Source organism: Ilyonectria robusta, assembly GCF_021365365.1.
Source record: "Ilyonectria robusta strain PMI_751 chromosome Unknown BGZ61scaffold_74, whole genome shotgun sequence".
NCBI lineage: Eukaryota > Fungi > Ascomycota > Sordariomycetes > Hypocreales > Nectriaceae > Ilyonectria > Ilyonectria robusta.
The window spans coordinates 73,053-97,641 of NW_025764508.1; the positions used below are offsets into that span (position 1 = coordinate 73,053).

The 24,589-nt window shown below is 42.9% G+C and overlaps 7 protein-coding genes across 7 annotated transcripts; 4 read left to right on the forward strand and 3 right to left on the reverse strand.

The window, feature by feature from the left end:
- Positions 1-409: 409 nt before the first annotated feature.
- BGZ61DRAFT_435625 (uncharacterized protein) lies at positions 410-1,551 on the forward strand (the record flags this gene model as incomplete). The annotated part of the gene is made up of 4 exons (XM_046243996.1): positions 410-532; positions 582-820; positions 881-1,230; positions 1,292-1,551. Exons 1-4 carry the CDS (start codon positions 428-430, stop codon positions 1,549-1,551), a joined length of 954 nt encoding a protein of 317 aa, XP_046093888.1. The 5' UTR covers positions 410-427.
- A 1,421-nt stretch (positions 1,552-2,972) lies between these two features.
- Positions 2,973-5,628, reverse strand: BGZ61DRAFT_575220 (putative beta-glucosidase G). The gene is made up of 4 exons (XM_046256185.1): positions 5,462-5,628; positions 5,090-5,411; positions 4,791-5,038; positions 2,973-4,733 (listed from the first exon to the last, which is right to left on the reverse strand). The coding sequence occupies exons 1-4, from the start codon at positions 5,556-5,558 to the stop codon at positions 3,004-3,006; spliced, it is 2,397 nt and encodes a 798-aa protein (XP_046093889.1). The 5' UTR covers positions 5,559-5,628; the 3' UTR covers positions 2,973-3,003.
- Positions 5,629-7,880: 2,252 nt separating this feature from the next.
- BGZ61DRAFT_374600 (amino acid/polyamine transporter I) lies at positions 7,881-8,794 on the reverse strand (the record flags this gene model as incomplete). Its single annotated transcript, XM_046242346.1, has 2 exons — positions 7,881-8,538; positions 8,595-8,794. The coding sequence occupies 2 exons, from the start codon at positions 8,792-8,794 to the stop codon at positions 7,881-7,883; spliced, it is 858 nt and encodes a 285-aa protein (XP_046093890.1).
- Positions 8,795-8,995: 201 nt separating this feature from the next.
- BGZ61DRAFT_500794 (amidase signature domain-containing protein) lies at positions 8,996-10,597 on the reverse strand (the record flags this gene model as incomplete). The annotated part of the gene is made up of 3 exons (XM_046251611.1): positions 8,996-9,664; positions 9,707-9,912; positions 9,991-10,597. 3 exons carry the CDS (start codon positions 10,595-10,597, stop codon positions 8,996-8,998), a joined length of 1,482 nt encoding a protein of 493 aa, XP_046093891.1.
- Positions 10,598-11,031: 434 nt separating this feature from the next.
- Positions 11,032-12,873, forward strand: BGZ61DRAFT_487434 (putative glutamate-1-semialdehyde 2,1-aminomutase; the record flags this gene model as incomplete). Its single annotated transcript, XM_046249971.1, has 4 exons — positions 11,032-11,135; positions 11,213-11,322; positions 11,387-12,012; positions 12,076-12,873. 4 exons carry the CDS (start codon positions 11,032-11,034, stop codon positions 12,871-12,873), a joined length of 1,638 nt encoding a protein of 545 aa, XP_046093892.1.
- A 1,059-nt stretch (positions 12,874-13,932) lies between these two features.
- On the forward strand, positions 13,933-15,724 carry BGZ61DRAFT_468432 (uncharacterized protein). Its single transcript, XM_046247875.1, has 4 exons — positions 13,933-14,216; positions 14,267-14,672; positions 14,737-14,975; positions 15,034-15,724. Exons 1-4 carry the CDS (start codon positions 14,083-14,085, stop codon positions 15,434-15,436), a joined length of 1,182 nt encoding a protein of 393 aa, XP_046093893.1. The 5' UTR covers positions 13,933-14,082; the 3' UTR covers positions 15,437-15,724.
- Positions 15,725-16,864: 1,140 nt separating this feature from the next.
- On the forward strand, positions 16,865-18,078 carry BGZ61DRAFT_500797 (RmlC-like cupin; the record flags this gene model as incomplete). The annotated part of the gene is made up of 3 exons (XM_046251612.1): positions 16,865-16,907; positions 16,961-17,538; positions 17,584-18,078. The coding sequence occupies 3 exons, from the start codon at positions 16,865-16,867 to the stop codon at positions 18,076-18,078; spliced, it is 1,116 nt and encodes a 371-aa protein (XP_046093894.1).
- Between the last annotated feature and the right edge of the window lie 6,511 nt (positions 18,079-24,589).

Genomic DNA, 24,589 nt, shown 5'->3' on the forward strand with positions numbered 1-24,589 from the left:
CCGTGTGCTTCATTCTAGACGGCAAGGCAGGACCAACACTATGGAATAGGGGATTTGTAATGTGGGAGGCTCGACGTGTATGCCCCACGTACCCCCACCCTTAATGCAGCCGCACTTAGCAAGCGGGAAACCTGCGGAAGTAAAATACATCCGCGGCTCCACCATGCTGAGAAATGTGAATGAAGTCGACCATGTACCTCGCGGCAGAAAGCAACCGGTTGGTAAGCTGGCGGAAGCAAAGTTTGGGTCTCCGAATTGAACATAAAAAACGCCTGGAAGCCGGGTTTCAATTACTGTACCAACAATAGTACTTTTCTAGTTGTTCTTCCAGGTATCTAAGCTCTCAACTACGACACGTGCTCTGTCTTCGTCATCTGCAAAGCCCCATACATCCTACTTTACGCTCTCACACACCTCATTTGTTATCATGGCTATCGTTGCTGTTGCAGGAGGTACGGGAAATGTTGGCCGAACCCTCGTTGAAGCTCTTGTGGCTACGGGGAAGCACGAGGTCAAGATCCTTGCTAGGAGTGTAAGCAGCGCTACAAAGCTCATAGTTCTTCTGTATGACTAACAAAAAGAAGCCCAATCCTGCGTTTGAAAAGGGGGTAGGGGCAACTATCATCCCCACTGACTATACGAACGTGGAGGCAACAATGAAGACACTCGAAGATCACGGCATTGACACCGTCATATCCGCCATCACTACGCTGATTGGACCTGGACTTTCGCCAGAAATTGGCCTCATTCGCGCTGCGGATGCTTCAAAGGCGACAAAGAGGTTCATCTCCACTGGCTGGGGCATCCCCCACAAAGAAGAGTAAACCTACCCCGATGCGTTCCACCAACAAGTCACTGATTTCGTATCGTACGTGTACAGACACAGGGCTCAATTCATGACCGTGCCATCAAAGCTGGATGCCTGGGCTGTCTTGAAGGAGACCAAGACACTGGAGTACACCATTGTACACAATGGTTTCTTTCTCGATTACTGGTGTCAGAATGTCGTCAAGTCCCACATGCCTCCCACCACCGTGGCCATTGATATTTTCAACGGTGCGGCAGGGATCCCTGGGGCCGGCAACACCCCTGTTACGTTCACCCACACGACCGATGTAGCCAAATATGTTGCGGCTTTCATTGATCTCGAGAAATGGGAGCCAGACACCTATATCATTGGCGACAGTGTCACTTGGAACGAATTCCTCAAGCTTGCAGAGACTGCAAAAGGTAGCTCCTTGAACGATGTCGAGCATGAAAGGGCACAGCTGATCTTCTCCGTCCGCTACAGGTTCTAAGTTCGACGTCACTTACGACAGCACTGAGAAATTGAAGAGCGGTCAAATCACCGAAATCCCGGCCCACGTCCCATCGTACGCAGCGTTCCCGAAAGAAGCATATCAGCAGATGATGGCAACGTTTGGACTGTGGTTTGATGATGGCTCTTTCAACCTTGCCAGTCTCGGCGTGAAGGATCTCACGCAAGTGTTCCCCGAGATAAAGCCACTGAAGGTCAAGAATATTCTGGAGGCTGCGCTCCAGAAGAAATAGGCCCAACATGCTGCCTACGAGGGGTTGGACAGGGCTTAAAGCATGCGAATTCAGGAAGGCTGATGTATTGGTTGAGGCGGCCCGAAGATCACCCTCGCTAGATTAGTCACTTGTCCTAGTCTATACCTCCATTTATCTTCCGAACGGTGGAGCATTGGATTACAGGAGAACAGGATGTTGAGTTCTAAAATACCAACGGGGTATTGTAAATGCAGGTGGATTTAAGGTACGGAAGCCCTCTTTGCTTCTGCAGGGGTGGAAAGAAGCACCAATGATGAGGCCTAAGGAGACGGCGTCCATAACTAGACCAGAACGTTGGCCACAATGCTCATCTTTGCAAGGCTGACGCCACGCCCTATCATCTCGCCATCCATTGGATACAGTGACCCGGTGGTAATAGTCTTAGCCAATCGAACTAGTTCCGCCACTTTCCTCGCACCCCGGATTGCTTGCTGGCTCCGTCACAAGCCAACAGGGACGGTTGAGTTTCTTTCGACTTTCGAGTCAGTATCTTTAGTAATAACACCCTTGCCATCACCGGGGTTTCGACGCGCATCTTGGGATCATATGGAAGGTTTTATATGTTAGCTGGGTCACCGACTTGCGCCACCTAGCTTGCTTTCGCCGGTTCCCCCAAGTGTTCTCCCGTACGGGTCCTGCACGGCAGACCACGGGGTTGCACGCAGGTCGTGAGATGCGGCCACCGTGAGCCATATGCCGACCCAAGTTATAGCAGGTAGGAGATGCAGGGGATAGAAGTGCCGGCTGGAAGGACGGTGGACCTGGACTTCACCAGACAATTGAGTCTTCTCGCATGGTCCAAGACAAATCTTAGGGCAAGCTCTTTGTGGACTCAATTGACATATGTAGCTCAAATGGATTGGTAGCTGAACTGTTCAAAGTTTTGACTTGATTGCGTTTAGAAAGCGGAAAGAGCAACCAAGAGATAGGTCAGTGAATTGGTTCGGGAATGGCGTGTTACTGTGAATTATCTGCGCACCCGTAACCAGGTCTCCACCTAACATTGACGTTGAGTAGAAAATAAATCCTCGGGCTGCTAAACGAAAACGGAATATTTTCGTTCGTCAGGTGCCGCGTCAGCTGGTGTGATGAGAGCATATCCGGCGACCCGGCGATACCAGGTGTGCGAGACGAGACGACCAAGGCATGACCGCGGTGCTCCCACCAATATTTGTATCATCGGCATCTCAACCAGTGGCATCTCATGATTCTTTTCATCTTTTCGTCCAAAAGTCCTTCTACCTTTAACAGTACGTTGTCACTGATGGCTTAGGGGTATGCAAACTCTAGGGAGATTATGGAATATCTTAGTAATATAAAACTAGTACTTCTTCTTGTGCATTGAAAGACACTCCGATCAGCAAGTTGATCCAGCCGAGACCATCTAATTGATCATTCAACTCCGGAGGAAGAACCCACGAGCACGGCCATCTATATCACTGTAAGAGTCGTAGACTCGGTCAGGTTACGGCTGCTGAATCCAACGTACAACGTGAAGTCTCCCTCGGGAATTAGCCACAGCTGTGCGTTGACATCCCAGTAACTCAGATCCCGGCGCATCAACTCAAAGGTCACCTGAGATTTCTGTCCAGGTGCAAGATCGATCTTGTCGAAACCGCGTAGTTGCTTGGGCGGGGTGCCTGCCGAAGTGCTGTCAGGAAACGAGATGTACAGCTGGGGCACAGCGGCGCCGCCAACACGGCCAGTATTCCGGACGGCGGCCTTGGCGGTGTATAGAGTATCCCACAGCGCGGGATTTCCCCCAGGCTGAACTTCTTGCTCCTTAGGGCGAGATGTGATATTTGCTTCCGCATCTGTAGCTTCGATGAGGAAATCTGAAATCTCGAACGTGGTATATGAGAGACCAAAGCCAAACTCGAAACGGAAATCGATACTTTCAGCGTCAAAGTAGCGGTAGTCTATCTTAAGCTTTTCTTCAAAGTAAGACTGCCAGTCATCTGTGCCTGTTGTGCTGATGTTCGTTACAATGTGTGCGTTATAGTCTGAGGCATTATATGCAATGGTGTATGGGAGATGACCCGAGGGATTGACGTTGCCATATAGCACATCAACTATGGAGTTGCCGGATTCTTGGCCAGTGTAGTGAGCGACTAGGATGGCCGTGACGTTTGGGTGATCGGCCCATGGCAGAACGTTGATGCCGGCTGAATGAGTAATAACAATCGTGTTATCACATAACCCCGCGACGACCTCGACTAGCTGGTTGCCATCGTAGTCTAGATCAAGTGATTCACGATCAGAGACTTCTGCGGCCCAGCTTTTGAGAAAAACCAAGCAGACATCTGGCTCATTTGGCCGTGGTCTCGCTTGCCAAGGCTTCAAATCACGCCCCATAGCCATGGTGTTGTTAAGCCACACCTCCACGAGAGCATTGTCCTTGGCAGCACGCGCCTTGATCGCCTCAAGAGGGGAGATGAGGTAGGTAAACTGAGCACCTCCTGAGCCGCCTCCAATAGCAAGAGTTCCGAACTCGAACTGCCGCTGGTTGAAAGGACCCTCGGTGACCTCGCCAGCATCGTTGCCATATACTGCGATTCTTCTGGGGTTCTTCAAGGGTAGAGCCTGGTTTTCGTTCTTGAGGAGGACGGTTGATGCGGCAGCTTGTTTGCGAATCAACTCGCCATGATTGCCTCTGACATCACGGTGAGAAGGACCGGTGAGGTTCCACTCGCGCAGCCAGATATCAAGCGGCGTCCAAGGTTTGAAACGAGCCACTGACGGATCGACCGTGGGGAAATCTTCGTCCTGGTGGAGAGCGTAGTACGGGACCATAATTCTGGTGACCATGTCATCCAGGCGTTCCATATCGATGGTACCATTTGTAACGCCGATGGTGATATTGCCGCCCAAAAAGGAGCTGAAAGACTGCGTTCCGTTGATCACAATTGGGGAGCTGCCAGGCTGGAGAATGTATCCAGGCATGTCCATGTCGAGTCCAGCCTCGATCGAAGCAACGCCCGTGTGAACGGCTGACCAATCAGACATGACAAAGCCTTGGAATCCGAGCTCTCCTTTTAGCAGACCATTGAGGATCTTGGAGTTTTGGCATCCATATGATCCATTGATCCTCTGATAAGAGCACATAACGCTTGCAGCACGGGCGCGGACAGCGTTTGCGAAAGGCCACATATAAATCTCATCTGGTGGCAGTCAGTCAATCGCTTGACACGAATGCTTTGGTGGTGATAGTGACTTACGGACCGTCCTGTCGTCAGCATTCGAGGAAATGGCCTCATGCTGGAGCGTGCCATTAGCATAGTAGACTGGGTTTCTAAGCATCTCCTGTTCGTTCAAGATCCAGTGTTTCGCAGTCGCTTGAACACCCCCGTCCTGAAGGCCCATTACCGACCTCTCCATGGCGATACCGTTGAGATATGGATCAGGAGAGAAGCCCTCCCAGTTGCGACCCGAGTAGGGTGAGCGACCCATAGGCCCGCCGACCGGACTGTCCGTAATCGTCAATAGTTGCCGTCATATGCATGGAGTTGACACTTACGCCAGAGCAATGTGAGCGCCCTTGGCTTTGAACTCACGGCCCATTGCAAGGGATCTCTCATACATCATTTCTTTATCCCACGAGGACGCTATCGTCACACCCGAGGGGAAAACACTAACGTAGTCCGCAGATCGGAGAGAGGCAGGTCCATCTTGTAGACAAAGACCGCCAAAGTTGAGGCGAGGGATCGGGTAGATATTCCCGTTGCAAGGGCCAAGTTGACCAGTGACCATGTCGGCCTTCTCCTTGAGAGTAAGCTCGGCGACGAATTCTCGAGCTTTATCAAGTGCATCTTCCCAGCCTCCCGCGCCCGTGATGTGGGCTTCTGGTAGTCAGTTTCTGAGCCTACAATCTCTAAAGTGAGGAATTGACGGACGTTAAGGATAGACGGCCTCAGAGTGGTTGTACTGCCCAAGAATGACTGAGTTCTCTGACAGAACCCATGTGAAGGTATTCTCAGATCTGGCATTGGCCTGGGAGAAGTAAGCACTTGCCACGCGAGATGCCAGTAAGAATTTTAAGAAGATGTTTGGGACAGTCATAATGGGCGATTGGCTTTTTTGTCTGTTCAAAGGCAGGGTGCCTTGCGACCTGCTGGGGCAAGGTCTACTTATATAGGAAAAGCCAGCATGCGCTGGGATGTCCTGTTAGGCCGTGTGACTGCACAGTCAAGATAGGGGGAGGATGATCTGGTGGTGGCAACGGCGCTGATGACGGTTATCCCGGGGCTCGGGATAAAGGAAGGCGGCGTGCATGTCTTTCTCCGTACCAAACCGTACATGTCACCGTCGTTCACCGTCGTTCGACTCAGTCTCGGGCCTTCATCGGCGACTCACCAGGATCTTGCACAAGCTCATATACGTGGGTGCGGGAGATGAGGAGACTGTTCTTGTGACCGAGGGACACATTAGGGAAATGTCACATCGCTCGTATAGGGTACGGGGCGTTACCAAATGCAAATTTTGCAGGGGGCTAAATCATTGTTCCGAGAGACTTTCGGTTGGTGCTGAAGTATTTCAGTGTCGCAAGATCTGGGCGAAAGCTGACTAGCCTGGGGAATAGTGTCTGTTTACGTTTCGGTAAGCTGGAGACATTGATCCCCAAACTAGGAAATTCTGCTTATTACTGGCAAGCGTAGACAGAAGGCCATCATCGAGATAGACACATACTACCATGAGGTATCGCCGTCACCGATGAAGGGTTCAGGACTGGCGCGGGGAAATGTCGACTTCCGCGTAATCTGGAAATCATTAACCCCGACGCTGTATGGTTGGATGTGCAACCATGTTGCCGTAATGCGCCAGGCATCATCACGAATACATTCTCGTTCTACCACCAGCTGGTTTTGGCCGTGTCCTAGCTCCAGCAGAAGTGGGCCAACTCATATGCACCGGCCGCCCAACATAGCCGACAGGTTCTCCGACGCAGACTATCAGGAAGGACTGGGGGCATCTAACTGAAAAAGGCATACCACCGACATACGTCACAGCCGAGAAACAGCGTCAAGCTACTTTCCACACTGCGAGCCCTTTCCCCCACCATATACCCCAGTAGATGTGGGGACCCCACGTCTAGGGTTTTCCGACAACAATCCCGAGTGTCGAGGACCAAGTGTCCAGGAAGTAGAACGAAACACATGTGACATTAAAGACAGGCTACACCATGGAAATATTGATCTACGTCCATTGACGACATTGAGAAAAAGACTTACTCGCATAGGTTTTGGCGACAAATAGATTCCAGTCTTCTTTCAAAGCACCTTTCCCGGAGTTTTAAGGTATGGAGAGTAGAAGTTCAACTCCACCATCGGCACATCTGACGCCAATCTGTCGGAATTCTCACCGGCGGGAAGAGTCTGTTTCAAGGGCAATGCATTGTCGCCCATGTGACCGGCTTCACCATCGCACGTGCTCAATCCCGCCGGCCGCGTCACAACCCGCTCCCCATAGCCAGCATTCTCTCGGATGGTTCGGAACGTTGTTCTGGCCACTGCTCACCCGTCGCGAGGCGAGGCGTTTCTGCTGGGAATCGAAAATAGCGCCCTGCTCGCTCTCGTAAATAGGATCTAGGGGAATCTGAGCTGTTTGGCATGATAGGAGAAATCCCCCAGTTCTAACCTGGATACCCGTCTTGATCCGGCCCTTAATGATAAGGTATGGTCAGAAACGGTGCAATTTGTCAGGCTGTAGAACAGCGAGCGAGGAAGAGGTCATTAACAAAGAGGAACTTGCCTTATGGACTAAAACAACCACACCCCACCCACAGCCTCTGTAGGGTAGCTGATATAACAGCTTATCATAACGTGGGCAAATCTCAGTCTTCTGGCAGCTATTGCCTGTCAACCAGGTCTGCTAAAAATAAAGAAAATATGGAGAGATGTGACCACATCCTTAGTCATAGCTCCCCAGGATGCCAGTGTGGTCCAAGACATCAGGTTGGAGTTGCCCGCTATGATCCTGGAAGGTGCGGGACGTGACATGCTTAAACTTGTTCTCGTTTTGGCATCGCTGGAGTTAATAGTGGTCCAATTTGCGGCCAAATGCCCATCTTCCAATTCTCTGCAACAAGATAAGCAAGATGGATCATATTATACAGGCTCAGCCTCTCAGCATGAAAGGCCAGTAAGGCGAGCTCTTCTTGCCACCAAATTATGTTGCCTCAAGAGCCCTTTCAATAAGAAAAACAAACACATAAATTTGACAGAATATCCCAGAATTCCGTTGAATCAATCCGAGCCAGACGTGGCAATCGCTCCAGAACCTTCCTTGGTCGGGCTGAAAGTGGGCAGCGCTCAATGCGACGCATGCTTGTACACAGATGTTTCCGTCTGTGCATTGGCTACATCGTATAACTCTCCATCAATAGCTTGAAGCTCGAAAGACCTATAATTCTTTCGCACCGTCGGCCACAAGACAACTGCAAGGCTGAGAATACCGATGGTAATAACCCAGTTGTAATTGAAGGTGCTGGCCGTCCAGTTCGGAGAGGCTGGGAAGCACTCCATGATGACAAAATAGCAGACTGAGAGAAGTGCCCATGCATGGATTGGCATACTGAACTTGCCGTAGTATACAGGGCCAGGGACGAAGCGGTGCCTGTAAACAAGGCGCAAAAAGATGGGGGCAGCGGATGTCAACAAATAAGCAATGACTGCTAGGGAGAAAATGATAGTGCGAGCCATATCAGACAGAGCGAACAGGAGAATCAAGAGTGCGCCTGTGACAAGGAGCCCTGTTGCGGCGATAGGCATGTTTGTTGGTTGGTGGACGTGAGCGAAGACGTGAGGAAAAGGGAGGCCACCGTCCCTGGCGAAAGCGGCAACTTGGCTAGCCGATGTCAGCAACAGAGACGGGCCACCCATGCATCCAGCCGTTGTTAGAACCATGAGGAATGCACAACCCAGGTGGGTGCCCCAATGATCAACGATGAGAGTGTACATGGCAAAGCCGCTGGCTACAGTCAGTAAATGGCTCAGGACGTCACTGGGACGGGAATATTGACATACCCCGGATCATCAGCAGCAACAGTAATGTCAGGAATGCAGAAAGCTGTAATAAGAGAAACAACAAGACCGCCCGTAGAAATGGTAAGGTAGGAGGTGATGACGGCTTTAGGCGCAGTTCGGGAGGCGTTGTGTGTTTCCTCGGCGACAAAGGCCGGGGCTTGCCATCCAGTAATGGCCCAAACAGCACAGAAAAAGGACATTGGAACCGCAACGGCATTGACGTAGAGTGAGTGATTATTGTATTTGCCGAAAACTTGGGCGCCGGATGCGAATGGCCGGTCCTGCTGCGAATGCGTGATTGGGATGGCGATGATGTAGATGATGATGGTGACGGCCATGACCGCGGCTGCAACTTCCATGAGCGATCCAGTGCTGGCGGGATCGAGTGAAGGTAAAAAGACTTACCTGTACCCAAAAAAACCCATTGGAACTTTTCCATGCGAAGAGTCGCGATGAACCCCCAGATGACCACCTGGCTTGGGATCAAGGGCAGGGTCTACTCGGTCAACAGGAATCGTGGCGCAAGTCCAGTCAAGAATGTTTGAAATGGCCTCGTAGAGCAGATATTCCATCGTACTATGAGGAGGGGCCACGTGGCCGCCAGAAGGAAGGATGAAAACGTCCACCGGCTGTCCACTCGCCGTGAGGTACTTTGTGTTGTTCCACTTCTCTAGGAAGCTCTGACGTAGATTGTACACTTCTTTTCCGACGTTGAGTAGCTCTCGTGCACTCAATGCGTCCTCTTGAGAGCCCAACAACACCTCTTTGATGAGTGGCTCGGGCAGTCGTTCAAGAAGCTCTCGGGTGGGCTGGCCTCCGGTACAGCTGAACGTTTTGATTGCCGTCTCCATGAGGCCTTCGGTGCCGTCGAAAAAGTCGACATCTAGCACCTCGAAGCCGTCGCGCCTCAAGGCGTCTTTGACTTCATTCATACCACGCTCGGTCGGTGGATGAGGCCGCACGACGCCGTCGTGGGCAGTAAATCCAAAAGTGAGTTGACGTGCAGCTCCTCTGGCTCTCGTATCGCTGTAAACCATTTGGTTCCAAGGCAGCTTGACCCAAGAGAAGTCCTATTGCCAAGGCTGAAGGGCAAGTAGCGATTTAACGTAGACCTCCAGTCCATCAATAGACCTCGATATTGGGCCGGCAACGCCGGCAATTAGATATGTTGGGTTGGTGAGCTTCACTGAGTGGAGAGGAAGTCGTCCCTGGGATGGGCAAATGCCGTATACGCCGTTGAAGTTGGCAGGAGTGCGAATCGGCCCTCCGATGTCCGTACCAATACCAATAGGGCTGCCTCCCAGGGCGACCAGGGAGCCTTCGCCACCACTTCATCCGCCAGCAGACAGCCCTCTGTTATCTGGGGTGGATGTGGTGCCATAAAGAAAGTTAATACATTCACCCGACATCAGTGTCTGGTGCACGTTGGTCTTGCAATAGAAGACAGCCCCGGCATTGGCCATCTGGGTGACAATGTCATCCGAGTCCTCCATCAGCTCCTCCGCTAAAGCCACGAAGCCGTAAGTTGTAGCGTGTCCTTTGACATTCATGACATCCTTCAGACTTATTGGTAGCCCATGGAGTGGTCCAACAGGTCTACCGGCTTTTTTCAGATGCTCGTTAAGTTCGCGCGCTTTGGCCAGACCTGCTTCCACAAAGATGTCCGTCAGTGGGTTAGTGAGGTGTTGAGTTATGGCAGCGCGAGCTACAAAGGCCAGTAGTACCTCTCCAGCGGTCCAATCTCCAACGGCCAGCTTCTTCAAGATATTGCTGGGAAGGGACTCCGTGATGGCAATTTGCTGCGTCGTCGAGTCGCCGCTTGTGATGAGCCAATTCCGCACATCCTTGGCAGAGGACGGGGGCAGTAGCGGTATGGACTTGCCCAGTGACATCATGGCTGCTGAGTCGAGAGCCTTGCGTCGTTCAGCTTGTTTGCGGGACGCAATGATTTTCCACCGGGGAGGTCCCTCAGTTTGCTGGTCTGTAGTCGTGCTCAGAGACATCGTTGTTAGTAGGTTCAAATATGCCGATAGGAATATGTAGAGTAGGTAGACGCTCGCTGGGTGGCGTTTGATATGAACTGGGTTTGGATTGGTTTTTCGTCGAAAGAAATTCCGGCTTGAGGTCTCTCGCTTCATTCCTCATATACCATATACGGAGGGGAAAATTCCCGGCGGCATAGCGGTCCAAGAGTGTAGGGGTCGCGCGCGCATTGTGTAATTCTCTTACTACTACACATGTAATGTGCCGGCGGAGAATTCTAGTAGTGGAGAAAAGGGGATGAGGTATCCATTTAAAATAATGGCCGGCCGCAACTGTAGACATCACAATCATTTAAACAATAGCCCTCGGGGACGTTCACATATCACAACATAGTCTCTACATTACTGGATTTACCACAGCCAGAGCACAGCCAAAAATCCACAATCTTCCAAGAATGTCCGCGGGACGTCCCTCTCTGGCTGTGACAAGCGGCGTCGAGTCGGTCCCACGGCTGATGAAGTATGGACCTGGTCAATTCACAGACCTCGCGTGTTCCAGGTAAGCTTTTTGCCAGGGCGTAGTGAAACCGTTTAATTACGAGAGCCTCATGTCGCTAAAGATGGGCTATTTTATAGTGACCCAAAGACCCACCAAATAGTGTGCGGTATATGGACATCAGACGACATAACAGACGGCGAAGAGGTATTTGACGCCGAAGTTGACGAGGTCAAGTTCGTAACTGAAGGTATAGTCCTCCGCCATTTGTATCTTGTACTTTTAAGGGCCCTGTAGTGCTGATATCCTGATAGGAGAATCACTCTGGAAAGACATCACAACGGGGAAGACGGTTGTCGCCAACAAAGGAGACATGTTGTGGTTTCCTAAAGGGGCGTCTTCAATCTTGGTGTGGTCGAGGAATCTATCGGCATTTTACGTCGAAGCAACACACCGAAAAGTCTCCGTTGTTACCAAGTCTAACACGCAGTTGGGTGCTATTGCAAATGATCTATTGGCTCGACTTACGAATTACTACGTTGTGAACAATCCCATGTCAAAAAAGGCTTTCGAAGAAGCAGTCACCCACCTTCCCAGCTCCAACCCGTCTTCTGGGTTGAAATATGGTCCATTCTCAATGGTGTTCAAATCTAGCAACGGCTGTTACATAACATCTTTGGATTCGCGCGAGTACCTTGATTTTGCCGCTGAGTACTCCACCAGTATTCTCGGCCATTCGCATCCCGAAATCACCAAGACAATCGAAGCCGCAGTGGCGTGCGACATCAACCTGGGAGGGCCGGACATGGAAGAAGCCAAACTAGGTGCTTTACTGAAATCACGTATGCCAAGCCTTGAAGGAATTCATTTCTGCGCATCTGAGGCGCAAGCCCGCACCAAGGCTTTGACTCTGGCCTGTAGCTACACAAAGAAGGCGAAGGTACGAATACAAATCCAACGCCCGCTTAGCCTCATCTTCTGATTTAGTCTTCTTTCTTCTCAGGTCATTGCCTTTACACAGGTCTGCCACGATGGCCATCATGAATTCAGCGATATTCCAACGCCTTTTGATTTCGCGATTGGACGATACAACGACATCGAGCACACTCGGGCGATGATCGACGACACTTTGGCAGTTATCATTGTCGAGCCAGTCCAGGTGGGAGCAGGCGTTCTGCCAGCTAGCTGCGAATTCCCGCAGTTCCTCCGTGATGCTGCTGATGGCACCAACGCTAACCTGATCTTTGATGAAGGAGTCACCTCAAGGTTGCATTACGGCGGCATGCAGGGCTACCATGGTATCAAACCTGACATGACACTGCTAGGGAGCTGTTTGGGAGGTCTGTCCCTCGGTCTCTTCGGCGGTAGCGCCACCATCATGAATCTCCTGGAGCCTCACGCTAGTGGGCATCTGCGCTCAGGCAGGTCCAACAATAGCACGCTGAGCATTCGTGCTGGGGTCACTTGCTGTGAAGTCCTCACAGAAGACATCATTGCCTCTACCAACACGCTTGGTGATAGACTCCGTGACGGCATCAACCAATTCGGGCGCTTGGCAACACCGGCATTTGTTACTGCCACTGGCCTTGGAAGCTTGGTCGGTATACAATTTGGCGGATCCTCGGCGCTGGAGCTCTCCGACGCATTCTTCTTTTTCATGCTCAAAGAGGGCATATTCATCGGAAGGAAAGGTGTTCTAGCTCTGAACATGACGCATCGTGATGAGCACATCACGCGGGCCTTGAACGCAGTTCGGTGTTTTGTGGAGCATGCTCTCGTGGAGGATTGGAGCATGTCCTGATGGTAGAGATGCATCATGAGAACGCGAAGCATGATTGAGCCTCAATCGACAGAGACCTTTTCGTACGCTTACCCATGCGACATTCTGCTATTCCAATTCTAATTCTGCACTGTGTTCGTCGACACGTATATCCTACCAATTTTAGGTGACAGAAATGGTGTGAAAGAGAAAGGAATCTGGGTTGTACGGTAGAGTCGGCCTCTGCCACATGTCGAAGCCAACCCGTTGACTAGAAGACTGGATGGTCGCCTTCACAGGACTTGTAATTCGTCGATGAATTGCGTGTGCGGCGGTATCTTCATGTTCGTACCCGGTATGCCCGTAATCGTCAACCAGAATACTCACCAGAGTCTGAAGCAGTTGAAGCTTCTGAGCTTGGAGAACAAGTGTTATTCTTCTTTCTATCTATTGCAGCAAGCACAAGCTATTTATAGCTGTGCCTGTTATCTCCCTACCGCCTAACATCACTAGCTTTCTTCCGGGCAGCGTCCTCGCTAACGTTCCTGCCTAGCAGGAGATAGCTAAGGCCGAACGAAAGCTAGAACAGCTGAGCGAGGAGACGATCAGGACTGCAGAGAAGCAGGACTGTGTCGGCGAGGCGTAAATGGAGAGGTGTCGAAGGAAGCCGCGAAAGCGTAAAATCATGGTTCAGGTATGATGTAGGATGTGATATAATACCTGTTGCAAAGGATATAAGGGGGGATATGCGGTCCCACTAGGGACGTTCGTCTTTTTGTGACAATACCTGTTGGAAGATGACCCTATATTACGAAACCTCTTATGATTGATATCCAGACCTAGTCAGAAAGGTGGGGGGGGGTCTGATAGCCCCTCTTCCGGACGATCCGGATGACCGGTCGAAGCAATCATCAACATCATCATCACTGCTGTGAACACTATCCATTTGATCAAATTGACCGTAACGGATCAAACAATATCTATACATTGGTGGGTCTCTCGGGGCATTTCATTCCGGCATTCCGATAGTCACGTGAATTCCAGCACGTTCAAAAGCCTATCCCGCTTTCCCCCAAGCGCGTCCACTAATAAGAATCTTTCGTTCCTCGTTCCTCATTCCCCGTTCCCCGCTCCGCAGGATATACTCAAGTCAACGCCAACGTTGTCTCAGCTCACATTGACGAAATCAACTCACCAGCGATCTCGCTTTATTGCTTGAATATTATACACTTGAATTGATTCAATGTCAATATGAGCTTTCAATGCCCGTACCCTGGTTGTTGTCGCTGCTATGTCAGAAAGGAGCACCTCTCCCGACATCAGAGAGATCACAGCAACCTTCGCGAATTCACATGCGATCATTGTACCGCATCATTCAATAGGAGGTGTGTGTGGAAAGCGTACGCCGACAGGTCGTTATTAATAAATAAGAAAGTGACATCCTCAACCGTCACATATCTCTGACACATCCTTCAACCCGCTCCGGGACTTCCGAAGACTTGAACAATCAACGAGTGGAAAATGCAGACATCCTTGATACCCAAGTTGAAGCGGAGCGTGAGTCTTCTCTGTTCTCGCCAGAGGAAGGCATCTGGCCGCCGATATCATCGACAAACGCTCTCTTCTGCGACACAATCCATCGAAGCGCCGTAGAGGATGTCTATTTCCAGTACTTTCACCCTCACTGGCCGATCTTGCATCAACAGACATATCGAAACACACCTCAGTCCCCAGATCTGACACGGTGTGTTCTGGTCGCTGGTCTCTGGATGGCGGGCACACACCAGGAAGAGGCACGGAAGCAGCATGAGAGCCTTTTGAGGTGTCTAGGTCACGAGTTGGTAATCTTCGCCTCACAAACCGCTTCAGTCCACAAGATTTGCCAGAACGCTAACACATCTGTAGAGCATGCCCTTGCAAATATTCAAGAAAATTCCCAGAGAACTTGGGCCTAGAAATCTCGCTCTGCTTCAGGCTCTCTTGATCCCATTGATCCTGTGTACTTACATAGGCCCCAAGACGATTCCACTGTCCATTATCTACATAAAAAATCTTTTTCTGGCTTTGGAGAATGCTGGGATCTACGACCAAGCTACTCTTGATGGTGCAGATCTCCACCCAATCGTTGAAGAGCAATATCGGAGGTGAGGACCCAAGAAACATGGTTTGCCAGTCAAGCCCTTAACAGAATTTGAACTCTAGACTTGTGCTCGTACACTTCAAAACATTTATTCACATCAACAGCACTTTGACAGAGCACTTTGCAATGTTCAAACCCTTCGAGTACCTTCACCCTTCCAAGCTGAGAGTTCGGGCTCCCTCGCCGCTGGCGGCATGGAATGCATGTACCAACCCAACAACCCAATCCAGTGATCAACAGGTGTTAGTCAGCGATCTATCGAAGAGCAATGTTTCGGCCTCCCTCCTCTACAGCGAACTTGGTCCTCTACTTGCGTGGGACTTCACAACAGGCATGATTCTGGGGTGCTTTATTTCTCAGAAATCTGACGAAAAATATGCAGCAGTGCTGAAAAGAGCGCAACCTTTTTTGTTCATGCATAAAAAGCATATTGTTATTGATAGACATGAAGAATCAATGGCATAAGCATGTTATAAGGGGACATCCTATTGCACCTTCAGACCCTTCCTATCCAAAGACTTTTTCCTCTGTCCAATTTCCCAAACCTCCCAAGCAGATATTGGCTTAATCTCAGGGAACAATGACAATACAAACGCCAGCGGCGCAAAGTGTGAGATTACGCAGCAGCATGAACAAATATTTAGTCGGTACACGCTAACGCCAATTCGGGCTTCCCAAGCAATAGCTTCGAGTCTGCCACTTTTGATACATCTGTTTTGCTTGCAGCGGGTTAACTACTAAGCTACCAAGCCCAATCCTAATAGGCTCGTTCTTAAGGTGTCGCATCAGCCCGGCTGATGAGAGCGTATCTGGTGGTCCCGCCGTACCACGACACCAGGTGTGCGGGTCAACCTAGGTACGACCACGATACTGCTCGGTACCTCAATCAGCGGCCATTCGTCTCATAGTTTCTTTGACCTTTTCGTTGGAAAATTCTTCCACTCCTAGCAATGTGTTATCACCGATGGCCCAGGGGCATGTGTAGCTGCAGATTTGTCTTTAAGAGGAAGAGTTGCTTCTTATAGCAAGCTAGTATAGGCCCGCAGATCAGCTTCGTTATGGATACCAGCGGTGTTTGTGTTGCGTATTTGTGAAAGCATATTTGAAGACCTGTGGGTAGAACAACCCCCTCACCCCTAACCCAAAAAGGGGAATAATGTTAGTCACAGCTATTTCTTTTCTTGGAAATGCCCACTAATGCAATGTGACGGTGGACACAATTAGAAGCTAAAATGATTAATAAACGTCCTGGCGTCTCAGTGTTTCGTATTTACGGTCTCCCACTATCGAATCAGCTCTAATGGCGGTCAATTGTTCTTTCTCGCACGATGTGGGATGGATCGCAGACCATGTGGGAGAGGACCATAACCAATGGCGCGACCCACTTCCGACTTGCATCAGCAGTTGGGCAGCAGTGTATTTCAGGCAGTCTTGTAGACGTCAATGTATTTCGAATTAGAACCTGAAACCCATACCCAATTTGTTGTGTCATTCGATTCGATTATGCACCTTGGTATTTCAGATATTCGAGCGTGAGCTAGAATGCCGAGTGCGGAGTCAGGCGATTCCGCGACCCCGAAACTTCAGTCCACCAGTCTGCGTAGATCCGTCTGAAATTAGTAACCTACACCTCCTTATGCGTGATCATATCGCATTAGGAATGTAACATCATTTTGAGCATCGCCCGCCCGAGTTGCCGGTCCACATTGCAACGCTGCTTAGGTGATGTGGGATGTGGGATGTGGGATGAGGGATGAGGGATGAGGGATGAGGGATGAGGGATGAATTACGAAAGCATGAACTGCTGCTTGGCATTTAATACGGCTACGGCTATAAATTGGCCATGAAGCGGTGCTGTAAGTCTTTTTATTGTTACTCTCTAGTCATCACCATATGGTATCATTGTTTCTTGCCAAACTTATCCTTTCAACATGTGGTTGGCTAACTTCCTCCAAATCACGGCTCTCTGCAGTATTCCCAATCATGCAGCGGCTGATTCATTGTCAAGTAGCTCGCTTATCGTCGACGAAGCACCGAACGAGCCTCGACCTTATGTTCTCCTTAGGAACACCGGTTTGACTGTAGCCTTGGGTCAGGGTATTCTACGATACCAAGTGACCGGCAATATCTCAGAGCAGAGCTTTGCAATGATCACCCAGTCGGCTCCCCAGTCAAGCATCCTGGCCGTTCTTCCTCACATCCATCGTCAAACCTACGAGAACTTTTTCGTTCAGAAAGGCCGAGTCCAGATGTGGGCTTGGCAGAACGAGACAGGCGGCCAGGAATTCTCGAGGGTCATGACCGACGGTGACTATGCCGTCATCCCCCATGATACCCTTCATACCTTTCAGTTCCTCGAACCCGAGACAGAACTCACTTTCATTGTCCAACCTGGCGGTTTCGAGAGACTCTTCTTTGCTCTTTCCGACAGTGTCTTCTCCACCTCGACCCGTGCTTCGTTTGTTCCTGAGGAAAATCTCAATCCTCCTGGGGCAGGCAACGACCCGGATATTCTGAGCGAGCTCGAAGTCTACGACGTCTATTTTCGGCCCGAATACAGCCCAACTGTACCCACTGTCAACGGCATGTTTGGGCCCCCCGGATATAACTAGCATAACGGAAACAATGCTCTGGCCAAGGACTCGAGCAGCGCAGCTTTTGTCGCCAAAGACTGGTCGGAAAAGTACCTCAACACAGAGGAAGGCTGTTATCAGATCATCCAGCCACTAGCTACACCGGTCCAAACAGACGGCAATATGACTATGGGCACGCTCATTCTGTCCCCAAGATTTCCCAACGAAACGGTTCCGGTCTACAATCTTAATGCGCCGACATCCCTCCTTGTCCGAGAAGGGCAGCTCACCTTAGACATACATCAGTATGAGTCTTTGACGATTCATTCAGGAGATTCTGCCTTCATTCCGCCCAACGTTAGCTTCAGCTATTACTCGAAGTCCGCCATGACGAGGGTTATGTATGTAAGCGGGGGCGCCGCTGCCCTCGATTCCGTCTTGCTACGTGACGCCATTCCATGGAACTATACAACGTACCCCACCTATGCTGGTTATGGGAGGATCGGACATGGAAATGAGACACTCGCTCGCTAGTAGTTGCGGAATGCATTGCTAGTTGGGCGCTACGTGAGCAATCGCAGACATTGCTGGTGTTTTCTGCAATAGGAAGCCTGGGGGTAGGGAGTTGGGGGCTCGGGCGAGATTGTTGCAGGGACTAGGTGGGAGTGAGTCCGTATATAGTAGTACGCTGCCGAGCCAACACTAGGAGGTTTCCCGAGTGCTGTATGCCTTCGGCAGTTTGGAAGCTAAACCATCATACCTTACCTAAACAAACGCGACCGGATGGAGTATCATATGATGGCTTAGACTCGTTTTCTTCCTTTATCCCTAGACACAGGTGGTGCTAGTGTCTAGCCTCCATTTTCAGGCTCTAGATTGAGGGCGGAGCCAAGCATGTCTATAGAACAGCAGAGATGCGCGTAGTTGTTTAATGTGATCCGCAGCCGGTCTAGGTTGAGAGGGTGGAGAGAGTAGTGCAGTGGGGACTTAGCATAAAAAAAAGGGATTTAGAATGTACATATAAATTCCTTAATAAATTAACTGCTGCAATATATACTCCATAAAGTAGATAGTTACCTTAAGTAGATTAAACTTTATATACTCTCTGTCTTACTCTTATTTTTACTTCTCTTTTTCTTTTTTTTATTGTATGCAGAAGGGTAAAATACAGAGATTTTTATAGTATTTCTAGGGGATATATAACGGTTGTGCTAGACCGCTGTACCAGGGGGCAAAAGATTGGTTAATAATTGCTGTGATAGCGATCATCTGGGCACATTACTGCACTATAGGTGTTGAATTGGAGGCATGGAATACCAGGGCTCCAGGATGTTACGTGAGGAATAAGGGCCCCCTTCGGGGCTGATTTAAGCAGGGCTTGCTGAGCTCTCGGCTAGCTAGGCTGTATTAGAAAGCAAGGGGAACCTAGACCCTCTTAACCTTAAGGGGCGGAAGCTATACTTAATATATATACAATATATATATATATATTTAAAGTTATTAATTAGTTATATAAGCTATCTAATAATTAATAGTTAGATAATATATATAATAAGTAAATATAATAGATAAGTAAGTATAATACTTAAAATTTCCTAGTATTTATATTATAAGTAAAAATAATTCTCTAAAATTTAAAAAAAAGTAAGCTAATTAAAAATATTATATAATTTTAATTATTAAGTAAAGATTTATTAAATAATTTTATAAACTTTTAAAAAAATTCTTTATAAGATTATTAAAAAAAGCTTTATTTATACTATTTTTATTAAGTTTTTTATTTTTTAAAAGTTATAAAGATTTTTTAAAAATCTAAAGAAAATAATAACTTATAACTTTTTTAATTTAATACTTAAATTACACTTTTTAAATCTTAATTAGTTATATAGCTAATTTTAAAGAATTTAAAGTTTAGCTTTTTAAGTATATAATATAGATATTATACTTACTTATTTATTATACTTACTTATTTATTATACTTACTTATTTATTATACTTACTTATTTATTAACATACTTAATAAGCAAGTATTATAGATAAGTAAGTACTACACTTTTCCTTACCCTTAAAATTAAAACCTTAATAAAATTGTAATAAAATATCAAATAAATTAAAATTAATTACTATACTCTTCCTCAGAGGTCTCAATTATAATTTAACAGGTCCTTATATTATAACCAGCCTTTCTATATATTCTATAGTACCTTTCCCTTAGCAGCGCCGACCTCCTTCAACCACTACTTCTCGACGATTCAGCTACTACCTGCATATTAATATCTCTCTGATCTATCTCATCCCTTCCCTTATCTAAAGTTATCTTCCCTCCTTTATGTAGGCGGGTTCTTTTTGCTCTGTGCTGCTTGCTAAGAGTCTTATTTACTTATTAAAGGATCTGGACCTTAGACTTTAATAATACTATTTAATATATTATTATTTTTATTCTCTTAGTAAATAACTTAAGTGCTTTAAGAATTAATATTAGAGAGCTATTTTAATATCTTCTTATTTATTTTTTAAGGTATTTAAACTGTAAATTAGTTTTAAGTACTATTTTTAGAATTTTTAAGACTTAAAAATTAGAGAGATTAATCTTTTTTATAGCTAGTATTAAAATTTGTAGCTATATATTAAGCTTTAATATAATATTTTTTGAATTTAAGAGAATAAGTTTAGTCTCTTAAAAATCTTCTTTAATATTACTTCTTATTATAATAGTTATATAAGTAGTATAAAAGGCTAGGAAGAACTTAATTTTTAAAATATAAGTTATAGAGTATTTAATTAATTGCTTAATTACTTAATTATAAGCTATTTTAAGTAGCTTAAAGTATTTAATATTAAGAGGCTAAAGTAAATAAGATAAATAAGATAGTATATAAAATATAATAATTTAATTCTTCTTATAATATTTCTTAAAATTAATAAAATAGTAATTTTTATATCTATTAAGAATTAAAAAATAATAGTAACTAATTAATTAATTCTTTATATATTAATTAAAATACTTAAGCTACTTAAAATCTATTTTATTATTAATCTAGCTATTTTAAGTTATTATAATAGCTTAATTACCTGGGAGATTACTTTCTTAGTATTAATTAGTAAGATAATATTAGCCTATAATTATAATAAATAGCTAGATTGCTTAGCTTTTTATATTAATTACCTGGATAATTATAATTTATTTTTAGTTTTTAGGCTATATTAATTTTAAGTTTTTATATCTTTCTATATCTATAATAACTATTCTACTTATAATTATACCTATTATAAAGCCAATCTTATTAAAGTTATAAATATTAGCTAGATTAATATTATATTTTGCAATTATATTCTCTATAAGCTGGAATTAATTGCAAATAATAATTAGATCTTTATATTTAGCTCTTTAATAATTATATTTATAAAAAAAATGCATTTTAAGCTTTAGTTATTACTTAATAAAGTTAGAAGCCTAGTACTTACTAATAGGTAATATATTGTAGTTAGTAAGTAGTTAATTAGCTATTTTTTAATACTATATAGTTATAGGGGAAATTCTTATAAATCCAGGTTGAGGATAAATTAAATAATAATTTATTCCTCTAGATTGGTTAGTTAATATAAATTGGAAATAGTATTATATTGATATTAAATACCCTTCTATTAGTAATATAATCTTTACTTATTTATTTTATATATTGATATAATATATTAGATACTTAATTTTAGGTTATTTTAAAGAGCTTAAAGAGTAAGAAGAATTTTAGCTTTATTATCTTACTAAGGTATATTAAGTTATTAAGATTTACTTAATAAAGTAGAAAGTTAGGTATAGAATAGAAAAGTATAGCACTTATTTATTTATAGTACTTACTTATTAAGTATATTATACTTACTTATTTATTATACTTACTTATTATATATAATATATATAATAAGTAAGTATTATAGATAAGTAAGTATTATAAAAATCCTAAAATCTATATCTTCTTAATATAATTAATTAATTCCTAATTATCTAGTATACTATAGATTTAAGATAAGACTAGAATTCTTCTTACTCTTTAAGCTATTTAAAATAACTTAAAATTAAGTATCTAATATATTATAGAGATTTATAAAGTTTACTACTATATCTTATATTACTAATAGTATAATATTTAATCTCGATACAATACTATTTCTAACTTATATTAACTAACCAATCTAGAAGAATAAATTATTATTTAATTTATTCTTAATTTAGATTTATAAGGATTTCCCTATAATTATATAATATTAAAGAAATAGCTAATTAACTGCTTGCTAACTGTAATATATTACCTATTAGTAAGTATTAGGCTTCTAACTTTATTAGGTAATAACTAAAGCTTAAGATATATTTTTTTTATAAATATAACTATTAGAGGGCTAAATATAAAGATCTAATTATTATTTATAATTAATTTCAGCTTATAAAGAATATAATTATAAAATATAATATTAATCTAGTTAATATTTATAACTTTAATAAGACTGGCTTTATAATAGGCCTTATTATAAGTAAAATAGTTATTATAGATATAGAAAGGCATAAAAATTTAAAATTAGTATAGCCTGGAAATTAAGAATAGATTATAGTTATTTAGGTAATTAATATAAAAAGCTAGGTAATCTAGCTATTTATTATAGTTATAGGCTAATATTACCTTACTAGCTGGTATTAAGAAAGTAACCTTCTAGGTAATTAGGCTATTATAATAACTTAAAATAGCTGGACTAATAATAAGATAGATCTTAAATAGCTTAAGTACTTTAACTAGTATATAAAGAATTAATTAACTAATTGCTATTATCTTCTAATTCTTAATAGATATAAAAATCACTATTCCATTAACTTTAAGAAATATTATAAAGAAAATTATATTATTATATTTTATATACTGCCTTATTTATCTTATTTACTTTAGCCTCTTAATATTAGGTACTTTAAGCCTCTTAAATAGGCCTATAATTAAGTAATTAAGTAATTAATTAGATATTCTATTATCTATATTTTAAAAACCAAGTTCTTCCCAGTCTTTTATACTGCCTATAATATTACTATAATAAAAAGTAATATTAAAAAAGGTTTTTAAGGGGCCGGCCTTATTTCTTTAAGCTTAAAAAATATTATATTAAAGCTTAATATATAGCTATAGACTCCAATACTAGTTATTAAAGAGGCTAGCCTTTTTAACTCTTAAGTCTTAAAAACCTTAAAAACTATACTTAAGACTAGCTTATAATCCAAATATCTTAAAAAATAAATAAGAAGATATCAGAGTAGCTCTTTAATATTAATTCTTAAGATACTTAAGTTACTTTTAAAAGAAATAAAAGTAATAATATATCAGAACGCCTTATTAAAGTCTAAAATCTAGATTCTTTAGCAGGCAAATAAAACTCTTAGTAAGTAATATAAAGTAAAAAAAACCCACTTATATAAAGAAGGAAAGATAACTCTAGATAAAGGGAGGGATAAGATAGATTAGAGGGATATTAATATATAGGTAGTAGCTGAATTATTAAGAAGTAGTAGTTAGGTAAGGTTAGCGATACTAAGGGAAAGGTACTGTAGAATTTATAGAAAAGCCAGTTATAATATAAAGATTTATTAGGCTATTATTAAGATATCTAAGAAAGAGTATAGTAATTAATTTTAATTAATTTAAAGTCTTATTATAATTTTATAGTAATTTAAAAAGTAAGAGTTAGAATTTTTATAATATTTACTTATTTATAATACTTACTTATTATATATATTATTATATATAAAATATTCTTATTAAATATTATATATTTTTTTTAATTAAATTACTAATTAATTACTAATTATTTAATAATAATAATATTATAGCTTAGTTTATTAAATAGTAATAGAAGCTTTATAATATAGTAATATATCTAGATAATTACTATTATAGTAATTATTAACTAATTTTTTACTTTTTAGTATAGCAGTCTAGTATAATTATTATATAATAATTACTATATAGTAAGTTTCTAATTTAATTTTATATTTAAAATTAAACTTAGGCTTATAAGAATTTCTAGCTTTTGTATGTATTAGAAAAAGATATAAAGTTTAGAGTTACCCCTTATATATAGGGCTATTGCGGGATTTTCTTAGGGGTTAGCTGTATATTAGATAAAAAATCTTCCAGCCTGAGATTAAGTAGCTAGAGACTAGCTTTAGTAGGGAGGGATATTATATTATAGCTTAGTTTATTAAATAGTAATAGGGGCTTTATAGTATAGTAATATACCTGAATAATTACTATTATAGCAATTATTAATTAATCTTTTACTCTTTAGTATAGTAATTTAGTATAACTATTATAAATAACCTTAGTTATTTTTATTAAATTAGTTATTAGTAATAATTAAATTTCTTAATTTTTAATATTAAAAATAAAAGCTATTTAATATATATAAAGCTTATATTTAAAAATAACTTACTTTTATTAAAAAATTATAATAATTTATATTTTACTTTATATTTAATAGCCTATTTAATTAAAAGATAAGTTTATAATTATAATACCTATAATTATAAATATAAATAATAGCTATTATAAAATTTAGTTTATTATAATATTATATAAGTTATAATAGAAATTAAAAGAAATTACTTTTAAGTTTTTTAAAGATATTAAGCTAGATAATAGTATCTTTTAAAAGAAAATTAAATAACTTTAAGTAAATAAAATTTATTTAGTATATATTATAGTAGAATTTATATACTTACTTAAGTATTTCTTTTATTAGCTTTCTTATTATTTTAAATACTTAAAGGCTTTTTTAATTACTTTTATAAGCTATATTAACTCTATTTATTACTATAATTATACTAAGTTATATAAGAGTATAATTACTTTAAATAAAAAATATATTCTATTTTTATTTATAATTTATTACTTTATATATAGCTATATAAATAGTAAGTATTTTAATTATATTTAAAATATCTATAGTAATTATAAGTAGAAATTATTACTATAGCTATTTAATTTAATTTAAGAAATTTTATTTTTTTTTTTTT

Bases quoted from the DNA above. Each gene is read 5' to 3' on its own strand.
- BGZ61DRAFT_575220 (XM_046256185.1), bottom strand. From the start codon at position 5,558: ATGCCAGATCTGAGAATACCTTCACATGGGTTCTGTCAGAGAACTCAG. The intron at 5,412-5,461 runs GTCAATTCCTCA...GACTACCAGAAG, and splicing joins GCCGTCTATCCTTAACGTCC to CCCACATCACGGGCGCGGGA. The intron at 4,734-4,790 runs GTAAGTCACTAT...GACTGCCACCAG, and splicing joins TGCTGACGACAGGACGGTCC to ATGAGATTTATATGTGGCCT.
- BGZ61DRAFT_468432 (XM_046247875.1), top strand. From the start codon at position 14,083: ATGAGCTTTCAATGCCCGTACCCTGGTTGTTGTCGCTGCTATGTCAGA. The intron at 14,217-14,266 runs GTGTGTGTGGAA...TAAATAAGAAAG, and splicing joins ACCGCATCATTCAATAGGAG to TGACATCCTCAACCGTCACA. The intron at 14,673-14,736 runs GTAATCTTCGCC...ACACATCTGTAG, and splicing joins GGTGTCTAGGTCACGAGTTG to AGCATGCCCTTGCAAATATT.